Genomic DNA, 18,470 nt, shown 5'->3' with positions numbered 1-18,470 from the left:
TATACACTACACGACTATACACTACAGTATACACGACTATACACTACTATACACTACACTATACACTACACTACTATACACTACTATACACTACACTACTATACACTACACTATACACTACACTATACACTACACACTACACTATACACTACACTATTCACTACACTATACACTACAATGTACACTACACTATACACTACTATACACTACACTATACACTACACACTACACTATACACTACTATACACTACACTACTATACACGACTATACACTACACTATACACGACTATACACTACAATACTATACACTACACTACTATACACTACACGACTATACACTACAGTATACACGACTATACACTACTATACACTACTATACACTACACTACTATACACTACATGACTATACACTACACTATACACTACACTATACACTTAGTATACACCACTATACACTACACTACTATACACTACACTACTATACATTACACTACTATACACGACTATACAATACACTACTATACACTACTATACACTACACTACTTTTCACTACACTACTTTTCACTACACTACTATACACCACTACTATACACTACACAACAATACACTACACTATACACTACTATACATTACACTAGTACAGTGAGGGAAAAAAAGTATTTGATCCCCTGCTGATTTTGTACGTTTGCCCACTGACAAAGAAATGATGTCTATAATTTTAATGGTAGGTTTATTTGAATAGTGAGAGACAGAATAACAACAACAAAATCCAGAAAAACGCATGTCAAAAATGTTATAAATTGACTTGCATTTTAATGAGGGAAATAAGTATTTGACCCCTCTGAAAAACATGACTTAGTTCTTGGTGGCAAAACCCTTGTTGGCAATCACAGAGGTCAGACGTTTCTTGTAGTTGGCCACCAGGTTTGCACACATCTCAGGAGGGATTTTGTCCCACTCCTCTTTGCAGATCTTCTCCAAGTCATTAAGGTTTCGAGGCTGACGTTTGGAAACTCGAACCTTCAGCTCCCTCCACAGATGTTCTATGGGATTAAGGTCTGGAGACTGGCTAGGCCACTCCAGGACCCATTTTTAATGCCCTGGCTGAGGGAAGGAGGTTCTCACCCAAGATTTGACGGTACATGGCCCCGTCCATCGTCCCTTTGATGCGGTGAAGTTGTCCTGCCCCTTAGCAGAAAAACACCCCCAAAGCATGTTTCCACCTCCATGTTTGACGGTGGGGATGGTGTTCTTGGGGTCATAGGCAGCATTCCTCCTCCTCCTCCAAACACGGCGAGTTGAGTTGATGCCAAAGAGCTCCATTTTGGTCTCATCTGACCACAACACTTTCACCCAGTTGTCCTCTGAATTATTCAGATGTTCATTGGCAAACTTCAGACGGGCATGTATATGTGCTTTCTTGAGCAGGGGGGCCTTGTGGGCGCTGCAGGATTTCAGTCCTTCACGGCGTAGTGTTACCAATTGTTTTCTTGGTGACTATGGTCCCAACTGCCTTGAGATCATTGATAAGATCCTCCCGTGTAGTTCTGGGCTGATTCCTCACCGTTCTCATGATCATTGCAACTCCACGAGGTGAGATCTTGCATGGAGCCCAAGGCCGAGGGAGATTGATAGTTCTTTTGTGTTTCTTCCATTTGCGAATAATCGCACTAACTGTTGTCACCTTCTCACCAAGCTGCTTGACAATGGTCTTGTAGCCCATTCCAGCCTTGTATAGGTCTACAATCTTGTCCCTGACATCCTTGGAGAGCTCTTTGGTCTTGGCCATGGTGGAGAGTTTGGAATCTGATTGATTGATTGCTTCTGTGGACAGGTGTCTTTTATACAGGTACAAGCTGAGATTAGGAGCACTCCCTTTAAGAGTGTGCTCCTAATCTCAGCTCGTCACCTGTATAAAAGACACCTGGGAGCCATAAATCTTTCTGATTGAGAGGGGGTCAAATACTTATTTCCCTCATTAAAATGCAAATCAATTTATAACATTTTTGACATGCGTTTTTCCGGATTTTCTTGTTGTTTTTCTGTCTCTCACTGTTCAAATAAACCTACCATTAAAATTATAGACTGATCATTTCTTTGTCAGTGGGCAAACGTACAAAATCAGCAGGGGATCAAATACTTTTTTCCCTCACTGTACGGTACCATTGACGTACACACACCACGCGGCTTCACAGTGCCTTACAAGATCATAAACCCGAAGCCTAACGAAACCCTGAACAGATGTGTGACTGAACAAAACCCTTTACGAATTAAACCGAAAGAAATCCCATTGTGTGTAGCTCGGCGCGCTAACCACTGCGCCACCGCTCTCCCTATCAGGCTCACAAAGACAAAGCTCCCCCGTGTAGCCCTGAACAGACTGTTGGGGCAAGTGCTGTTAGCGAGCAGCAACCTGTGAAGGCCGGAATCGTGGCACGAGAGGGGGTGGGTGACCAGCACCACGCCCGGCCGCCTTTGTCTCCCCAAGTGGCGATGTTTACACAACGCACCGGGCACTCGTTTGCTGCTGAGTCGACCTAGGGGAGGCCCAAGGACCGGTGTTGGTGACCGTCAGCGGGAGTCGAACTCGGGTCGCCGGGTTCGTAGCGCTAACCGCTGCACCACCGCTCCCCACGTGCATACACACAAAGACAAAGCTCCCCCGTGTAGCCCTGAACAGACTGTTGGGGCAAGTGCCGTTAGCGAGCAGCAGCAGCACCACCTATGAAGGCCGGCACCGTGGCACACGGAAGCGGCCGGGTGGCCAGCAACCACCGCCCGACCGCCTTTGTCTCCCCCAAGTGGCGATGTTTACTTCAGCGCCGCGCATGGGCTACTCGTTTGAGGCCGAGTCGACCTAGGTGAGGCCCAGCACCGGTTGCAGATGATAATCGTCGGCGCACGGGTCAACAAACACGCGCGCGTGCCCGGTCCAAAGGTGGTCGCGGTGATGATGATGATGGTGGTGCATAAATGAAAGTGCGTGGAGATGCGAGCACGTGGTTTTAATTCAAAGAGCACACTCAGCTAATGCGGTCGGAACTCCACCACCATCATCACCACCACCACCGTCACCGTCATCATCATCATAATTGATCACCACCGTCATCATCGATCCATGGTCAATCCACTGCTGGATGAAGGACGGAGGCTGTCTCCTTCTTGGGCACGATCAATGCCCCAACCACAGAGTTGAATCAAAATCAGAAGCAGACTCTTTATTCGTACCGGAGGAATCCGATGAGCTATACAGCTGTACTCTTTGGTTCTATTCGGTAAAGTCACGTAGGTAAAAATAAAATAACAAAAAATCACGACGTTTCGGCCACAACACAAGTGGCCTTCATCAGGTGAAGGGACTGGACTGTCCAGAGGACAGCGTTGGAGTGAAGACAGCCAAGCCCAGGTCGCGTCCTTTAAGCTGTGTGGAAGGAAACAAAAAAACGCCTTGACAAAGGAATTAGCATAACAATGATGTAGCATAACAATGATGAAGCATAACAATGATGTACTGGACCGGCACGGTGGGGGGGGGGGGGGGGGGAGTTTACATAATGTTGGTGTGAAGGGAAATAAGCTGCTGTGAAAGTTTGGGATACCACTACTTGAATAAATATACTGTACCATTGAAAATTAGTTTAATGTTTGGTTTGATTTAGAACATCTTTCCAATGATTGCTTAATTTGAAACCATCCTCTCGGTTGAAATTGTGTCTGTGTTTGTAAATCTGAATTGCCTCGTGGACAAATCTCTGATAAAAAAAAACCCGTGGGTTTGCAGAGAACATTGTTATCGGAGAAAACTATAGTGATCACCCACAGCGTTGTAACAGTGATCAGCTACGGCAGAAGAATTCGTTCTATACTATACAGCTGTTTTTCGACAGGGCTCGGGGTCAGAACGTTTTCCTTCACGATGTAGTTGTTTTTCGCTCCCCACTTTGGCTGTAACTCCGTTCTTAGTCTCGACCATTGGTCCACATGAACCCCGTTCGGGGACGTGTTCTTGTCGAAGCAGGTCCACCAATTTTGCTTAACGGTCACAAAGGATGGCATGAAAGGCGACGACGATGATGACGATGATGATGATGATGACGTCGATGACAATGATGACGATAACTATGATGACGATAACTATGATGACGATGACGACGACTATGATGACGACGACTATGACGACATTGACGACGATGATGACGTCGATGACTATGATAACGCCGATGACAATGATGACGATGACATTGACGACAATGATGGCGATGATGACAATGACTATGATGACGACATTGACGACGATGATGACGCCGATGACTATGATAACGCCGATGACAATGATGACGACATTGACGACGATGATGGCGATGACGACGACGATGACTATGATGACGACGATGACGTGGCCAATTCTGAACATGCCAATTCTGTTTCCGTGACAACCCTTACTAATTGCCGGTGTCGGTCTGGTGGCGGATTTAACGACGCATTTATACATTGACGCGATCTGACCCAAACCCCCCCCCCAAAAAAAACAACAACCCTGCATTATAAATACATTAAAATTATTATTATTACGATCGCTACAGATTTTTTTTATTACAAATTGTATTTCAGCAATGGGGAATGACCCAGGAAGCCGTTGGGGTTCTTAAAAATCACGCGCGACCTGGGCGCTCTTCCGTTGTGGCCACTGGGCGTGGGCGCAGATACGGTACCGACGATTTGTTAGCACCAATGTTGTGTGGCGGTGGTGGCGGTGGCGTTGGTGGGGAGCGGTGACGCAGTGGTTGCGGCTTCTGTGCCACGCGAAACCCCGCCGACCCCGGTTCGATTCCGGGCCGCCAGCTCGCGACCACCGCCGCCACCGGTGACGATGATTCGTGAAAGCAGGTCCTGGGTCCTGGCTCCCTGTAGGTTCGACTCGGCCTCAAATTACTGCGTGACTGCGTGGCTGTGTAATAATCGGCAGTCGTGGTTCCTGCCGACCTTCATGGGTCGCTCCTCGCCAACAGAACTTGCAGCAGAGAGTCTTGTCGAAGGCGATACAGGGGGGTGGTGGTGGGGGGGTGGAAGAGATCTATGTCATGTGATGGTGAGTGGGAGAGTGTGAGCAAAGTTTGCGGCTTCCATTGGGTGACGAAGGAGATATAAAAAAAACCGTGGACTATTAAAACAAGAGAGAGAGAGGAGGGGGGGATAAATAAATACAAATTTACATACAAAACAGGGGGGACATAGAGGAGGGAGAGAGGGGGTAGAGAGAGAGGGGGTAGAGAGAGAGAGGGGGTAGAGAGAGGGAAGGGGTAGAGAGAGAGGGGGTAGAGAGAGGGAGGGGGTAGAGAGAGGGAGGGGGTAGAGAGAGGGAGGGGGTAGAGAGAGGGAGGGGGTAGAGAGAGAGGGGGTAGAGAGAGGGGGTAGAGAGAGAGGGGGTAGAGAGAGAGAGGGGGTAGAGAGAGAGGGGTAGAGAGAGGGAGGGGGTAGAGAGAGAGAGGGGGTAGAGAGAGAGAGAGGGGGTAGAGAGAGAGGGGTAGAGAGAGGGAAGGGGTAGAGTGAGAGAGGGGGTAGAGTGAGAGAGGGGTAGAGAGATAGAGGGGGTAGAGAGATAGAGGGGGTAGAGAGATAGAGGGGGTAGAGAGAGAGGGAGGGGGTAGAGAGAGAGGGGGTAGAGAGAGAGAGGGGGTAGAGAGAGAGGGGTAGAGAGAGGGAGGGGGTAGAGAGAGAGAGGGGTAGAGAGAGAGGGGTAGAGAGAGAGGGGGGGTAGAGAGAGAGGGGGTAGAGAGAGGGAGGGGGTAGAGAGAGAGGGAAGGGGTAGACATAGAGGGGTAGAGAGAGAGGGAAGGGGTAGAGAGAGAGAGGGGGTAGAGAGAGAGGGGGTAGAGAGAGAGGGGGTAGAGAGAGAGGGGGTAGAGAGAGAGAGGGGGTAGAGAGAGGGAAGGGGTAGAGAGGGGGGGGGGTAGAGAGAGAGGGGGTAGAGGGGAGAGGAGGGGAGAGCAGAGCGTAAAATATTCTATTTAAAAAGGAGGGGGGGGGTTTACATAAAGCAAAGCATTGAAAAAAACCCCGAAATGATGAACGAAGCAAAGTGCCGACTACACCGAGCATCATCTTGTTTCCTCTGATCGTAAAAAAAGAGAGAGGGGGAGAGAGTGATGATGGAGAGAGAGAGGGGAGGGACGGAGGGAGATGATGGAGAGAGAGGATAGGGAGGGAGGGAAGGGAGAGAGGCAAGCTTTGGAAGTGGAGTGGCTGTGTGTGTGGGGGGGGGGGGGTTTTGCAGCTGACTCAGGGAGAAGCTGGGAGGTGGTGGAGGAGGGGAGAGCTGTCGAGGGGGATGGGGGGGCGATGAGAGGGTGGGGATGAGAGGAGGAGGAGGGTGAGATTGGTGGATGTGGGAGGGACTGCACGTGGAGTGGAAGGGGATTGCTGCTTTTGTGGCGGTGGAGTTTGCGCCGTTTCGTGCTACGCTCCTTCTCGCACGCGCCGGAGCTGCTGCTGCTGTTTGTTGCTGTTGCTGTTTGTTGCTGTTTGTTGTTGTTGTTGCTCGCTCGCTGCCCTTCTCGGCCGAGGCTCGTTCGTGGCGCCGCGAATAAGAAGCGAGAAAGCCGGAGAGGAACCTCAGCAGCCATTGGAAGAGAGAGCGGAGGGGAGAGAGCGAGAGAGCGTTCCTTTACTCTCCCTGGAGTGGCATTGTGCCGCTTGTTGCTAGCCTCGCCTCACCCACCACTCAACCTCCACTCACCCACCACTCACTCACCCTGTGCCTCTCTCTCCCCACTCGCCCCCCATGTATCGCCGTCTGTCTCCGCTGTGTCTCCCTTGACCCACCGTGACCGACTCCTCACCTGGCTGGGACTCGCAGTTGAACCCCGTTAAACTCCCGCGTCCTCCCCCAGTTCTCCACGTGTACTCCACGTGTCTCCCTGTGTCTCCACGACATCCACGTGTCTCCCCGTGTACTCCACGTGTGTGTCTCCACGTGTGTACTCCACGTGTCTCCCCGCGTCCTCCTGTCTCTCCCCGTGCCACCCTGTCCTGTACCTCCCCCCCCCTCTCTCCCGTATCTCCGTGTCCCACTTGTCCTCCACCTCCCTTCGCTCCGGGTCACCACCAATCACAACCACCACCAACCACCACCAACTTCTTGCTCGAGACTTTGTCTCCGCTGAGAAGCATGGCAAGTGCCCTGCAACGCATACCAAGCAAGAAAGCTTTTCAGAGCCTGCTCAGGTGAGTCTGCGTCTTCTTACGCCTTCCCAGTAAACACGACGTTCGGCCGACGTTGAGACGACGTTGGGCCAACGTTCAGCGTGTACCTGGCCGCCTTATCCGTCTCTCGTGTTGTGGTTGTATATTTGTGGGGGGTTTTCTTTTTTACCTTCAGCTGCTCCTACTCTGCTTAGAGGTCGACTCACCCCGAAAGTGTCGCTCCATCTCATCGTGCCGCCTAAACCGGCCTGGATCGGAATCTGCGTTCGTACTGGAGGAATCCGATGCGCCGTAAAGCTCTTTTGAGCCTGGTTATCAATTGCATGGGGGGGGGGGGGGACGGGGCTGCAGGGGCGTTGTAAGGCGCGAGATGGGCCAGCAGATTGAAGCAAAGCACGCGCCGCCGGATTCTTGAATCTATCTGTGCGGCGCATGGAACGTTATCTCTTCCTGATACGTTTGCGTTTTTTTTTATTAAACCCTGGCGCACCGTTCCGCCTCGCCCCCTACCACAAGTAGGCCAGCGATTAATGAATAGGAACGGTGGACGAACAACCCAATTCTGACGCCAGGCTCTCTTGGCTTAGGCGATTTGAGACTTCTCCTCCGAGTAGACGGAGGGAGCGTTAATGGTCTCCATTCTGACTCCACGACTTTACCCCCGTGGGCCTCGTGGCTCACGAAAGGGACTCGAACCCTGACGCCCCTGAATTCAAAGGCCCCCCCAATCATCGGTACGGTTGCCACCTCTGCAGTCCACGCGCGCAACCGATGTATGCCGTGGGCAGGCGGTGAAGAATATATCGGAACAGCTGGAGGAAGACAGTGAAGACTCGCAGCGTCTTAAGTGGTGGATTATTAAGCAAAACTGGCACTTTAATAATAATTAAAAAAAACTAAGGCTGATAGACTTCCAAAGAACCGGCTGGTTGACTCAACCCAAGCCGGTAACGTCCCTGCGAAAACCGGGACGCGTGGCAACCGCAGTCACCTGTGGCTCCACCAACCCCTCGATCCCGTAACGTCATTTGCTCTTACCGATGGCCATCGCGGCACCGACGTGTCTAGGCCCAGGGCTGGCAAATCTCGCAGTAATTACAGGATTAGCCGGTTGTACCACCTGCCCGGGACGTTGGTCCAATACAAATGTGCACGCCAAGACTTGGGTGTATGTAGAACTGTAGGTGGGTGATGGTGATGATGATGATGGATTATCCCTACTTGATGAGCCGTGACTATGATTATATTATCGATGATGATGATGATGGGTGGTATGTAGCCAACCGTGGCTAATTGGAGGTGCGGGGCGGGGAGGGTAACAAACTAAACACAAACATCAGCTCCAAAGAAATTCGTTTTCAAAAGTGCATAGCTCCAGTGGCGTCCTAATGTCGGAAGGCAGAACGTTCCAGACGGCCGCAGAGGCGCATCTGATGATGATGGTAGTGATGGTAGTGATGATGATGATGGTGGTGATGCTCGTGATGATGGTGATGGTCGTGATGATGGTGATGGTCGTGATGGTGATGATGATGATGGTGAATGGAACGCGTCCGAGAGGACGACCATCACCGAGGAGATGGAGCGATGAAAACAAGCTCCTCGCGCTGGTGCCGGTTGAATTTGTGAGAGGCGGTGGCCTAGAGAGGCTTCTCATCCAGCAGTGGATTGAACATGCCCGACGGTGATGACGCTGCATGCCTGCAAGAGAATTCAGCCCCATCCTGAACGATTCCACGAATTGCCACGGGCGGTGCAAACCTCCTGGATATTTTCTTCCCCCTCTCCCCCCACAAATTTGCGGGGGTGGTGGGGGGTGGGTGGTGGTGGGTGGGTGGTGGTGGGGGGGTGGTGGTGGTGGGGGGGGGGTGGTGGTGGAGGGGGGTGGTGGTGGTGGGGGTGGTGGTGGAGGGGGTGGTGGTGGTGCCCACGCGTGCCAACGTCGCTCTGCCTCCAGTGGAGCTTCGAGAAGTCCACGTGAGGATAATTGGACCACACGTGGATAAGCGCATTTGGAAAACGACCGATTTGCTCTCTTTATTTATTATTATTATTACTCAACAATTATCAGGCACTTGCAAAAAACAAAACAAAAACGTCTCTCTACGCACTACTTGCAGCAATCGTGAGAGTAAGAATCGCATTTAATGAATGAATGGATTTTGATTTAAAGCTTTCGTGACTGCAGGGATTCATATTCTTGGTTCTTTCGGTAAAGTCACGTAGAAGGGAAACAATAAAATAATGAAAATATAAAACAATAACATTCTCGCGGTTTTTATGAACAGGCCCGCCACTTTATTCAAATTTTCTCGCCGTGGTTTTCACACCTGATGATGATTGCTTGTGTTGCAGTCGAAACGTCGTGAGAATTGTATTGTTTTATATATTTTTTTTATTATTTTATTGTTTCCCTTCTACGTGACTTTACCGAAAGAACCAAGAATATGAATGAATGGATGTTACAGTATCCTATTGTAGCGTGGTTGGCATGGGTTTCGGGGGCGAGGAATGAAATTCCCCCCCACCCCCATCTCCCCCCCCCCCACCCTCCTCCCACTCTTCGTAACCCGGCGCTTGGGGCCCTCTAGCCCGCGTGCTTTGGCGCAGTTGCACCGCCTGCGTACCTGGTAACTGCGCCAATGAATGGACACTCGGCGGGGGGAGAGCCTTCGCCTGCCTCCGCGAGCCTCTTCCAATTAACGCCGAAGTCTTTGATGGCCTTCGCCTGGCCTTGTGAGCTGCCACATTGGGGCGCTAGATGTTGACTACCTCGCCAGGTATGCAGGAGGTCGTCGGTTTGATCACGACCCTGACGCCTGCTGCTGCTGCTACTGTATATTTGGAGTTTGCGTGTCTTGCTCTCTCTCCCCATGGTCGCGTGCGATTTTTTTCTGGGTTCCCCTGCACACGTTGAATCAACATCATGCTTTTTTTTTTAGTGTATTTTGGCTCCTGCTATGCATTACCACACGAAGATGATAAGCCCACTTCGTTGAGCAATCATATCGCGATAGCCAGCTCGCTTCTGAAAAAAGAGCTGCTTTATAGTAGCTCAGTTGGGGCCTTACCTGCGTAAAGTGAAACAAAGATAGTGGAGTTTGGCCAACAGCCGAGCTGCTCTGTACACCTCAAGCTGATTCCCAGGCTTCCGTCTTCGCAGTTGACCTTCCTTGGCTACCCATGCGGTCATTATTCCCCACGGATTTGGCTCAATTCCAGCTTGGCCGTGCTACCTGATGACCCACTTTGCACCGGCGTGAGAGTGAGCGCGAGCATATATGTAATAAAATCCGTGTACCCTGTAGCGTGGGTAACAAAGGGGGGCCCATGCGAAAGGTGACTTCGGCAGTAGTTCTGTGACATCATCTTCCGGGGTGGGCGAGGGCATGGGGGGTGGGTGCCGTTTCTGGGGTGCCAAGGTCACATTGCAGCGCTGCCTTGAGTCGACTCGCAATGAACGGGAGCGGTTTTCTTTTTGGGGGGGGGGGGGGGCGGGGGTGAGGTTGAAAATAGGAAAATTAATGGTGACCCGACAAATATGAATACTTTCGTTATTATTCTTGGTTCTTTCGGTAAAGTCACGTAGAAGGGAAACAATAAAATAATTAAAATATAAAACTATAAAATTCCCACGACGTTTCGCCACTTTTTTCAAATTTTCTTGCTGTGGTTTTCACACCTGACGATGATTGGCTTTGTGTTGCGGTCGAAACGTCGTGAGAATTTTATTGTTTAATGTTTGTATTATTTTATTGTTTCCCTTCTACGTGACTTTACCGAAAGAGCCAAGAATGTGAATCCCTGCAGTCGCGAAAGCTTTAAATCGAAACTTTCGTTATTATTTATATCATCATTACGCTTGTTCGCCCGGCAAAGCCTCACTCACTCTGAGTATCAGGACTCGTTTTCGGGAGGGTCCTGTCAGGTTTTCGCAGTGTGGGAGGGGGGGGGTGGAGATGGTTGTTGCTGTGAGTAATTATGCCGAATCGGTAATTTGTCGGGTGATTATTCTATCATAGAGGTTGTTTGGGTGGTTAGAACGCAGAAATCTAAATGTGTTGGAAAACCTGCCACGACCCGACACAGCCAACTAGTAAGGGTTGTCACGTAAACAGAACGTGGACAATTCGTCACTAGTACAGCACTACACCGGTGTGTTGGAGAGCAAATCCACAACATTTACAATCTGAGTACGACGTTTCGCCGGTAATTACAACCAGCTTCATCAGGCGACAGCCAGAGTGTGTTTGCGTGACAAACCTTACTAATTGGCTGTGTCGGGTGGTGGCGGGTTTAACGACGCATTTATGTTTCAGCGATCTAACCCAAAAACCTGGATAATATTGGTGGCGAAAGACTCCTAATACTACGACGTGTTAAACTATTTTTTTAATATCTAATCTGGCCCACAACGACCTTACTCTTGTAAATGACGTCTTGAAAGTCCACCGTGAGTGGAGAATGTGACGCTTGTTAGCATTGTTGCGGTCCACGCCACACGCCGCAGGAATAACCAGGGCGGCCGCTGGTGTCGAACCGCGGACCTCTGCAACAACTCGCTTACCGCCGGGTCGTGGATCGTCACATTGTAACCCCGTGTCTCTCAATATCTCCCACCTCGCCATGTCTCCCGGTTGACCCTCCTACCCACCCCGCGTCTTCCCCTGTTCTCACGTCTCTCCGTGCGTTCTCCTGCCTCTTTTATTTTTTTCATCCTTGCGGAGGGGCCATGCTAATCTTCTCTGTATCGTTCCAATTTGAGTATATGTACTGCCGGAGCAAGTGTCGTCTCGTGTCTCTCTTGCCCCAATGTGTACCTCTGTGTCTCACCCATGTCTCGCACCTCGCCGTGTCTCCCAGTTCGCCCTCCGAGCCACCCCGCGTCTTCCCCCAGCTCTCCCGTCTACTCCGCGTCCGCAAGCCCCCCGCCCCCCCCCCCCACACGCACACACCGCTTTGTCCCGATCGAGTTCGCCGTATCGTGCACCGGCTCGGAGCCGCTGACTCACCCTGGTGCGATGGGGTTTTTGTTTTTAGGGCAGTTTAAGCCCACCAGCCGGACGGACATTCTCACCGCCGCAAACCGCAGTGCATTGACGGGTGCGTCACCCCCCCCACCCCCCCAACCCCCCGCGCTATTACGCTTGGTGCCCGGCGAATCTTTGTCTTGGATGGGAATCTAATTCGCCCCTTTCTTGAATCGTCGGAGCGTTTGGGAATCGGAACGATGGGCCGGAGAGAGTTGTTGTTGTTGTTGTGACCTGCGGTGTGAGCGGGTGAGCGGTGTTACAGCCTGTGGTGTGGTTGGTTGCCGAACGCAGCTGTAGGGGTGGTGAGGTCGGGGACGCCCGGCGTCTCCGCCTGACCGAGTCGTCAAATCACACGGGTGGAGGAAGCATCAAGGAGGGAAGTTCACGTGAACAGTAGCCACGGTAGTAGCGATAGAAGAGGTGAGTAGGTAGGAAAGTGGGTGAGTGGGTAGGTTGGTGAATGAGTGGGTAGGTGGGTGGGTGGGTGGGTGAGTGAGTGGGTAGGTGGGTGGGTGAGTGGGTGCGTAGGTGGGTGAGTGAGTGAGTGCGTAGGTGGGTGAGTGAGTGAGTGGGTGCGTAGGTGGGTGAGTGAGTGGGTAGGTGGGTGAGTGAGTGGGTAGGTGGGTGAGTGAGTGGGTGCGTAGGTGGGTGAGTGGGTGAGTGAGTGAGTGGGTGGGTGAGTGGGTGCGTAGGTGGGTGAGTGAGTGGGTAGGTGGGTGAGTGAGTGGGTAGGTGGGTGAGTGAGTGAGTGGGTGAATGAGTGGGTAGGTGGGTGACTGGATGGGTGTGGTGGGTTGATGGGTGGGGTGGGTGAGTGGGTGGGGTGGGTGAGTGGGTAGGTGGGTAGGTGGATGAGTGGGTAGGTGGGTGAGTGAGTAGGTGGGTGAATGAGTGGGTGAGTGAGTGGATGGGTGAGTGCGTGGATGGGTGTGGTGGGTGGATGGGTGTGGTGGGTGAGTGGGTGGGGTGGGTGAGTGGGTGAATGGGTGTGTGGGTGAATGGGTATGTGGGTGAATGGGTATGTGGGTGAGTGGGTGTGTTGTTATGATGACCTTTTAGTGTAGCGGTTGGTGCGTTGGCCTAAGAACCCGGCCGCCGAGTTCGATTCCTACTCACGGCCAACACCCAGTGACGATTATCTGAACCGGTCCTGGGCCTCCCCTTGGTAGACTCGGCCTCAAACGAGTACCTGGTATGGTGTGTGAACATCGCCACTGGGGAGACAAAAGCGGCCGGGCGTGGTGCTGGCCACCCCACCCCCTCGTGGGTGCGGTGCCGGCCTTCACAGGTGCTACTCGCTAACAGCACTTGCCCCAACAGTCTGTTAAGGCTACACGGGAGTGGGGGAATCTGCGTCTGGTTTTTTTCGTGTACGTTGTTGATGCTGCTGGCTGCTGGACACGGCTATGGGCGAGGCGAGGGTGGACGACTCTGTCAGATCAACCCGCCGTGCGCATCTAAGAACGTGGCTGCCGAACACCATGACGTTGGCACGTTTTGGTGTTTTTCATTTGAAGTATTTTTCTTTAAATAATGTAAATATACTTTTTAAAAAAATTTGATCCGTGTAATTATTCTGACGACATCCACCGCGCTATTTATATTTGCGTCAGCAGGTTTAAGCTGACCCGCACTGCTGCGTGGGGGAGGCTGGGTGGGGGAAATCGAGAGTGGAGGTCACACAAGTGGCTGAATTGAGGTGCGCGGCCCTCGTTTCTGGAGGTGGTGGCGGCTCTGGATGGCGTGGGGGGCACGGGTGGGGGGGGGGGGGCACGGGTGGGGGGGGGGGGCACGTGCGTAATGGAAATGTGTGCGTGTCGTTGTGTGTGTGTGGCTGTATGTGCGTGTGGTTGGGTGTCTGTGTGTGAGCGATCCATGGGGGTGACGCGTGTTGGCAGCAGTCGATTAACTCGAGCGAATCAACGCGTGAAAGAGGCTGTCTTGTTTCATGCGTACGTACGCGCACGTGCGTGTGTCTGTGTGCGTGCGTGTTCGCGCAGTGGGGAGCGGTGGCGCAGCGGTTAGCGCGCTGCGCTACGAACCCGGCGACCCGAGTTTGATTCCCGCTCACGGCCAACACCGGTGACGATTGTCAGAACCGGTCCTGGGCCTCCCCTAGGTCGGCTCGGCCTCAAAATGAGTACCTGGTGCGGTGTGCAGTAAACATCGCCACTAGGGAGACAAAGGCGGCCGGGCGTGGTGCTGGCCAAAACAACCCCCTCGTGTGCCGTGCCTAGCCTTCATAGGTGCTACTCACTAACAGCACTTGCCCCTACAGTCTGTTACAGGCTACACGGGGGACCTTTGTGAGTGATAAGATCCCCGCCCCTTGTGTAGCCTTAATAGACTGTAGGGGCAAGTGCTGTTAGGTTAGTGAGTAGCACCTATGAAGGCCGGCACGGCACACGAGAAGGGTGGAGTGGCCCCCAGTGGCACTCATTTGAGGCTGAGTCGACCTAGGGGAAGGCCCAGGACCGGTTCAGATAATCGTCACTGGCGAGATGTTAACTACCTCGTCTGGTACGCAGGAGGTCGTGGGTTCGATCCCAACCCTGATGCCTGCTGTATATTTGGAGTTTGCGTGTCTCTCTCTCTCATCATCACGGTGGCTAGGAGAGATGTTAACTACCTCGCCTGGTATACAGGAGGTTGTAAGTTCCATCCCGACCCTGACGCCTGCTGCTGTATAATTGGAGTTTGGGGTGTCTCTCTCTCTCTCTCTCCCCGTGGTCGCGTGGATTTTTCTCCGGGTCCTGCTGTTTTTTTTACACGCTTTCTATGAACTCATCACTCTGTTGCTCAATTTTAACCCACTTCCCAACGTGGTATCGACTGCAAACTTGGTATACTTGTGTCATGCTGATGACAATACCGTATTCTATCATACAAAAATAAAAGGCATATATTTTTAAACATTATTTTTTTTATATATATGTTATGTTTCGGCTTCGGTTTAATTGTCCACGCTCAACTCACGTTGGCTGTAAATCACCACGGGTCCCCTTACGTCGTGGCAAGCTTCGGGACCACTTCCTGGAGTCGTGGATTTCTTCCACTACTAGTACGGTGCGTTTCATTAAAGCGTGTTTAAAAAAAATAAGTTTATTTTTAATATTACTTATTGTATTCCCACCTTCACGTAATGAGAATCAACGACATGCGTCTGAGAGTATTTGGCTCCTGCTGTAACTCTCCACGTGGTTTTTGGCTATCATTTGAGGCCCCTGCAGAGAGATGAGCAGCTGCGTTGATTGGATGTTATCTTCAAAGGATCTGCTAAAGGTAATCCGCCTTTACATCGCAATATAAATGGCTTTCGACGGGACCAGAGCCTCGCTGACGACCCAGAGAGGTGCCCCCAGAGCCCCTTCGTCAGGCACCGGATTACAACTCCTGGGGGTTGCTCCTCGATCCCATTGTGATTCATGTTTGTCTCGAAAGTTAATGTCTGATCCGCTAATTGCATTTTTGTTGTTGCAACCGCTGTACACTGCGAGTCGAGCCCCCTCCGTAATCTGTGCTGCACCCGACGCAGCCCTGTGGGTCAATCCACTGCTGGATGACTACCTGGAAGCAACAATCCGCGCCACTTTAGCACGCTGCCTGCTCCGAACCCGGCTACCCACCCCGAATTCGATTCCCGCTCACGGCCGCCGCCGCCACCACCACCAACACCACCGCCACCACCGCCAACACCACCACCACCACCGCCAACACCACCGCCACCACCACCACCAACATCACTAACGCCACCACCGCCAACACCACCACCACCGCCAACACCACCGCCACCACCACCAACATCACTAACGCCACCACCGCCAACATCACCAACATCACCAACACCACCGCCACCACCACCAACACCACCGCCACCACCGCCACCACGGCCACCACCGCCAACACCCAGTGACGATCATCTAAACAAACCCGGTCCTGGGCCCTCTCCCCTAGGTCGACTCGGCCTCAAATGAGTACCATGACGTGGGTGTGTAAACAGCGCCACTGGGGAGACAAAGACGGCCGGGCGTGGGTGCTGGCCACCGCGGGAGACCTACGCCCATCGTGGGCCTCAATCCTCGCCGCTGCTCGCTGCTGACAGCACTTGCCTCCCTCCCCCCTTGAAGGCTACACGGGGGACCTTTGTCTTGTCTTAGGAAGGGGAGGGCCTGGCTTAGGGGTTTGAGGGTGAGAGCAGGGACACAGAAGTCGGGAGGGAGGGGGAGGGAGGGAGGGAGGGGGAGGGAGGGAGGGAGGGGGAGGGAGGATGAATCGATGGCATGAAGAAGACTGCGTGACTGTGCGGCGAGTTTTGTTGTCGGGCGACGGACAGCTGGGAGATCAAAAAAAAATCGCACGCGACCACCGAAAGAGAGAGAGACACGCAAACTCCAAATATACAGCAGCAGCAGGCGTCAGGGTCGGGATCGAACCCACGACCTCCTGCGTACCGGGCGAGGTAGTCAACATCTCACCACCGAAGGGGACTCTGCTACCAGAGGGCGCTCTAGAGAGAGCGCTTGTTGTTCCCCGCTCTTCCTCTCCGGCCACACGTCTCGCGGCAGAGAAATGGTTTAAAATCTGACACTTTGGGCTTTTGTTTTTTTTGCGCGTTTTCGCCCGTGAGCGGCGGCGCCACGGTTAGCGCACCGGACCCGGCGACCCCGGTTCGAATCCTGCCCGCCCGCCCGCTCGCGTCGATGATCCGAACCGGTTCGTGGCGGGGCCACCTCTGGGTAGACTCGGCCTTGAAAGAGAGTCTGCCTGGTACCTGGTGGCACTGCGGGGTTAAACCTGCGACGGTGCGTCGACGACGCAGCCGGGAAGACAAAGGCAGGTCGGTCGGCCGGGCGGGCGTGGTGGTGGTGGTGGTGGCGGCTAAACCGCAGCCAGCCCCAAACCCCGCGACTTTAAAAGCTTTGTCCCACTAACAGCACTTGGCCCCCAGCATCCCGTGCAGGCTACACCCAGAGGGTTTGTCGTTGTGTCTCTGGCCGGTGTGGGCATCCAACTCGCCCCTGCGGGGAGATAGCGAGCGACCGACCGACCGACCGACTCACCCCCTCGTGCCCCCCTCGTGCCCCCCTTTTTTGTTTTTGTTTAACCGTGGCGGCGATGATGTTACGCCACGGCTATGCGTGGCCGATTCACCCGGGGACACACGGGAGGGATGTAGGGAGGGGGGTGGTGTGGCATGCTTTGTGTGAGAGTGTGACGGCGTGGTGTGTCAGACCTCACAGCTGTAGCGGCGGCACAACGTGGGGGGAAGGGGGGGGGACACAAAAAAATAACCTCCTCCTCACCCCCCCCCCCAACAAAAAAAAATTCCCCCAACAAAAAAATCCTCAGCTGGCCCCGACAATGGCTTATCGGTACCCGCCAGGGTGACATCTGCTACCAATGATTTTCTCGAGCCGTTTGATCTCCGGGTTAGAACTGTGTGCGATAGCAACCGAACCATCGTAGCTTTGATGTTATTGCCGCAAGCGTTACACGGGCACTGTTACTGCGCGGTGCGTTTGATAGCGGATTTCGATTTGGCAAGGAATGGCAGCCTGTGGGTGGTTGTTCGACGCGCCTACGGAGGAATTGTGTTGCCTATGACACAGGCGGCGATATATACTCCGTGCGCCCAGGGATGGAGGACACTGACCCAAGTGGTAGACACTGCCCCGGGTGGAGTGCATGGTCACACAACCCACAATGCACCGCACTTTGCGCTTGTGTGTACCTCTGTGTATGTCTGTATATGTTCCTCTGTGTATCTCTGTGTGTTGCTCTGTGTGTATGTATCTCTGGGTGCGAGACAGCTGTCTGCCCAGTAGCACACACACCACACACACACACAGTAAACACAATACACCACACAGTGAACACACACAGAGTAAACACACAGTGAACACACACAGTAAACACAATACACTACACAGTGAACACACAGAGTAAACACACAGTGAACACACACAGTAAACACACAAAGTGTTGTCCCACGTCAGACCTCATAGCCACCGCATCTGAGCGAATCCAAACCGCATGGTGTAGCGAATTCTGGGCAGAAATTGGTTTTGGCCGTACAGCCCGACATCACGCGTAGAGCGAGTTTAACGCCTGCACCAGTATCATGGGTCCCATGCAGGGGCGGAGCCAGGATTTTGACTTTGGGGGGGCTGACTTCAATATTCTGAGATATCCAGTGTTTAATGTTTTTCAATGGGCGCCACAAATGAATAAA

The 18,470-nt window shown here is 52.6% G+C and overlaps 1 protein-coding gene and 1 pseudogene across 5 annotated transcripts in view; one reads left to right on the top strand and one right to left on the bottom strand.

Moving 5' to 3' along the window:
* LOC116956471 (uncharacterized) overlaps positions 1 to 18,470 on the top strand; it is a 142,710-nt gene that overhangs the window by 80,267 nt on the left and 43,973 nt on the right. The window contains exon 1 of one of the 5 annotated variants that reach the window (XM_076054319.1): positions 6,374 to 7,226. The exons of the other annotated variants lie outside the window; for them this stretch is intronic. Within the exon in view, the coding sequence (XP_075910434.1) occupies positions 7,171 to 7,226 (56 nt within the window). The 5' untranslated portion in view covers positions 6,374 to 7,170. Of the gene's footprint in view, positions 1 to 6,373; positions 7,227 to 18,470 lie in introns of those variants that run through there. 5 annotated transcript variants of the gene reach the window in all.
* Positions 11,905 to 11,990, bottom strand: LOC116956524 (U6 spliceosomal RNA; annotated as a pseudogene).

The sequence above is a fragment of the Petromyzon marinus genome, chromosome 65 (genome assembly GCF_048934315.1).
Source record: "Petromyzon marinus isolate PM22_M1 ecotype Great Lakes invasive population chromosome 65, UKy_Petmar_22M1.pri1.0, whole genome shotgun sequence".
Lineage (NCBI taxonomy): Eukaryota > Metazoa > Chordata > Hyperoartia > Petromyzontiformes > Petromyzontidae > Petromyzon > Petromyzon marinus.
The sequence above is the reverse complement of the archived record's forward strand: the minus strand, read 5'-3'. Positions and strand labels throughout refer to the sequence as shown.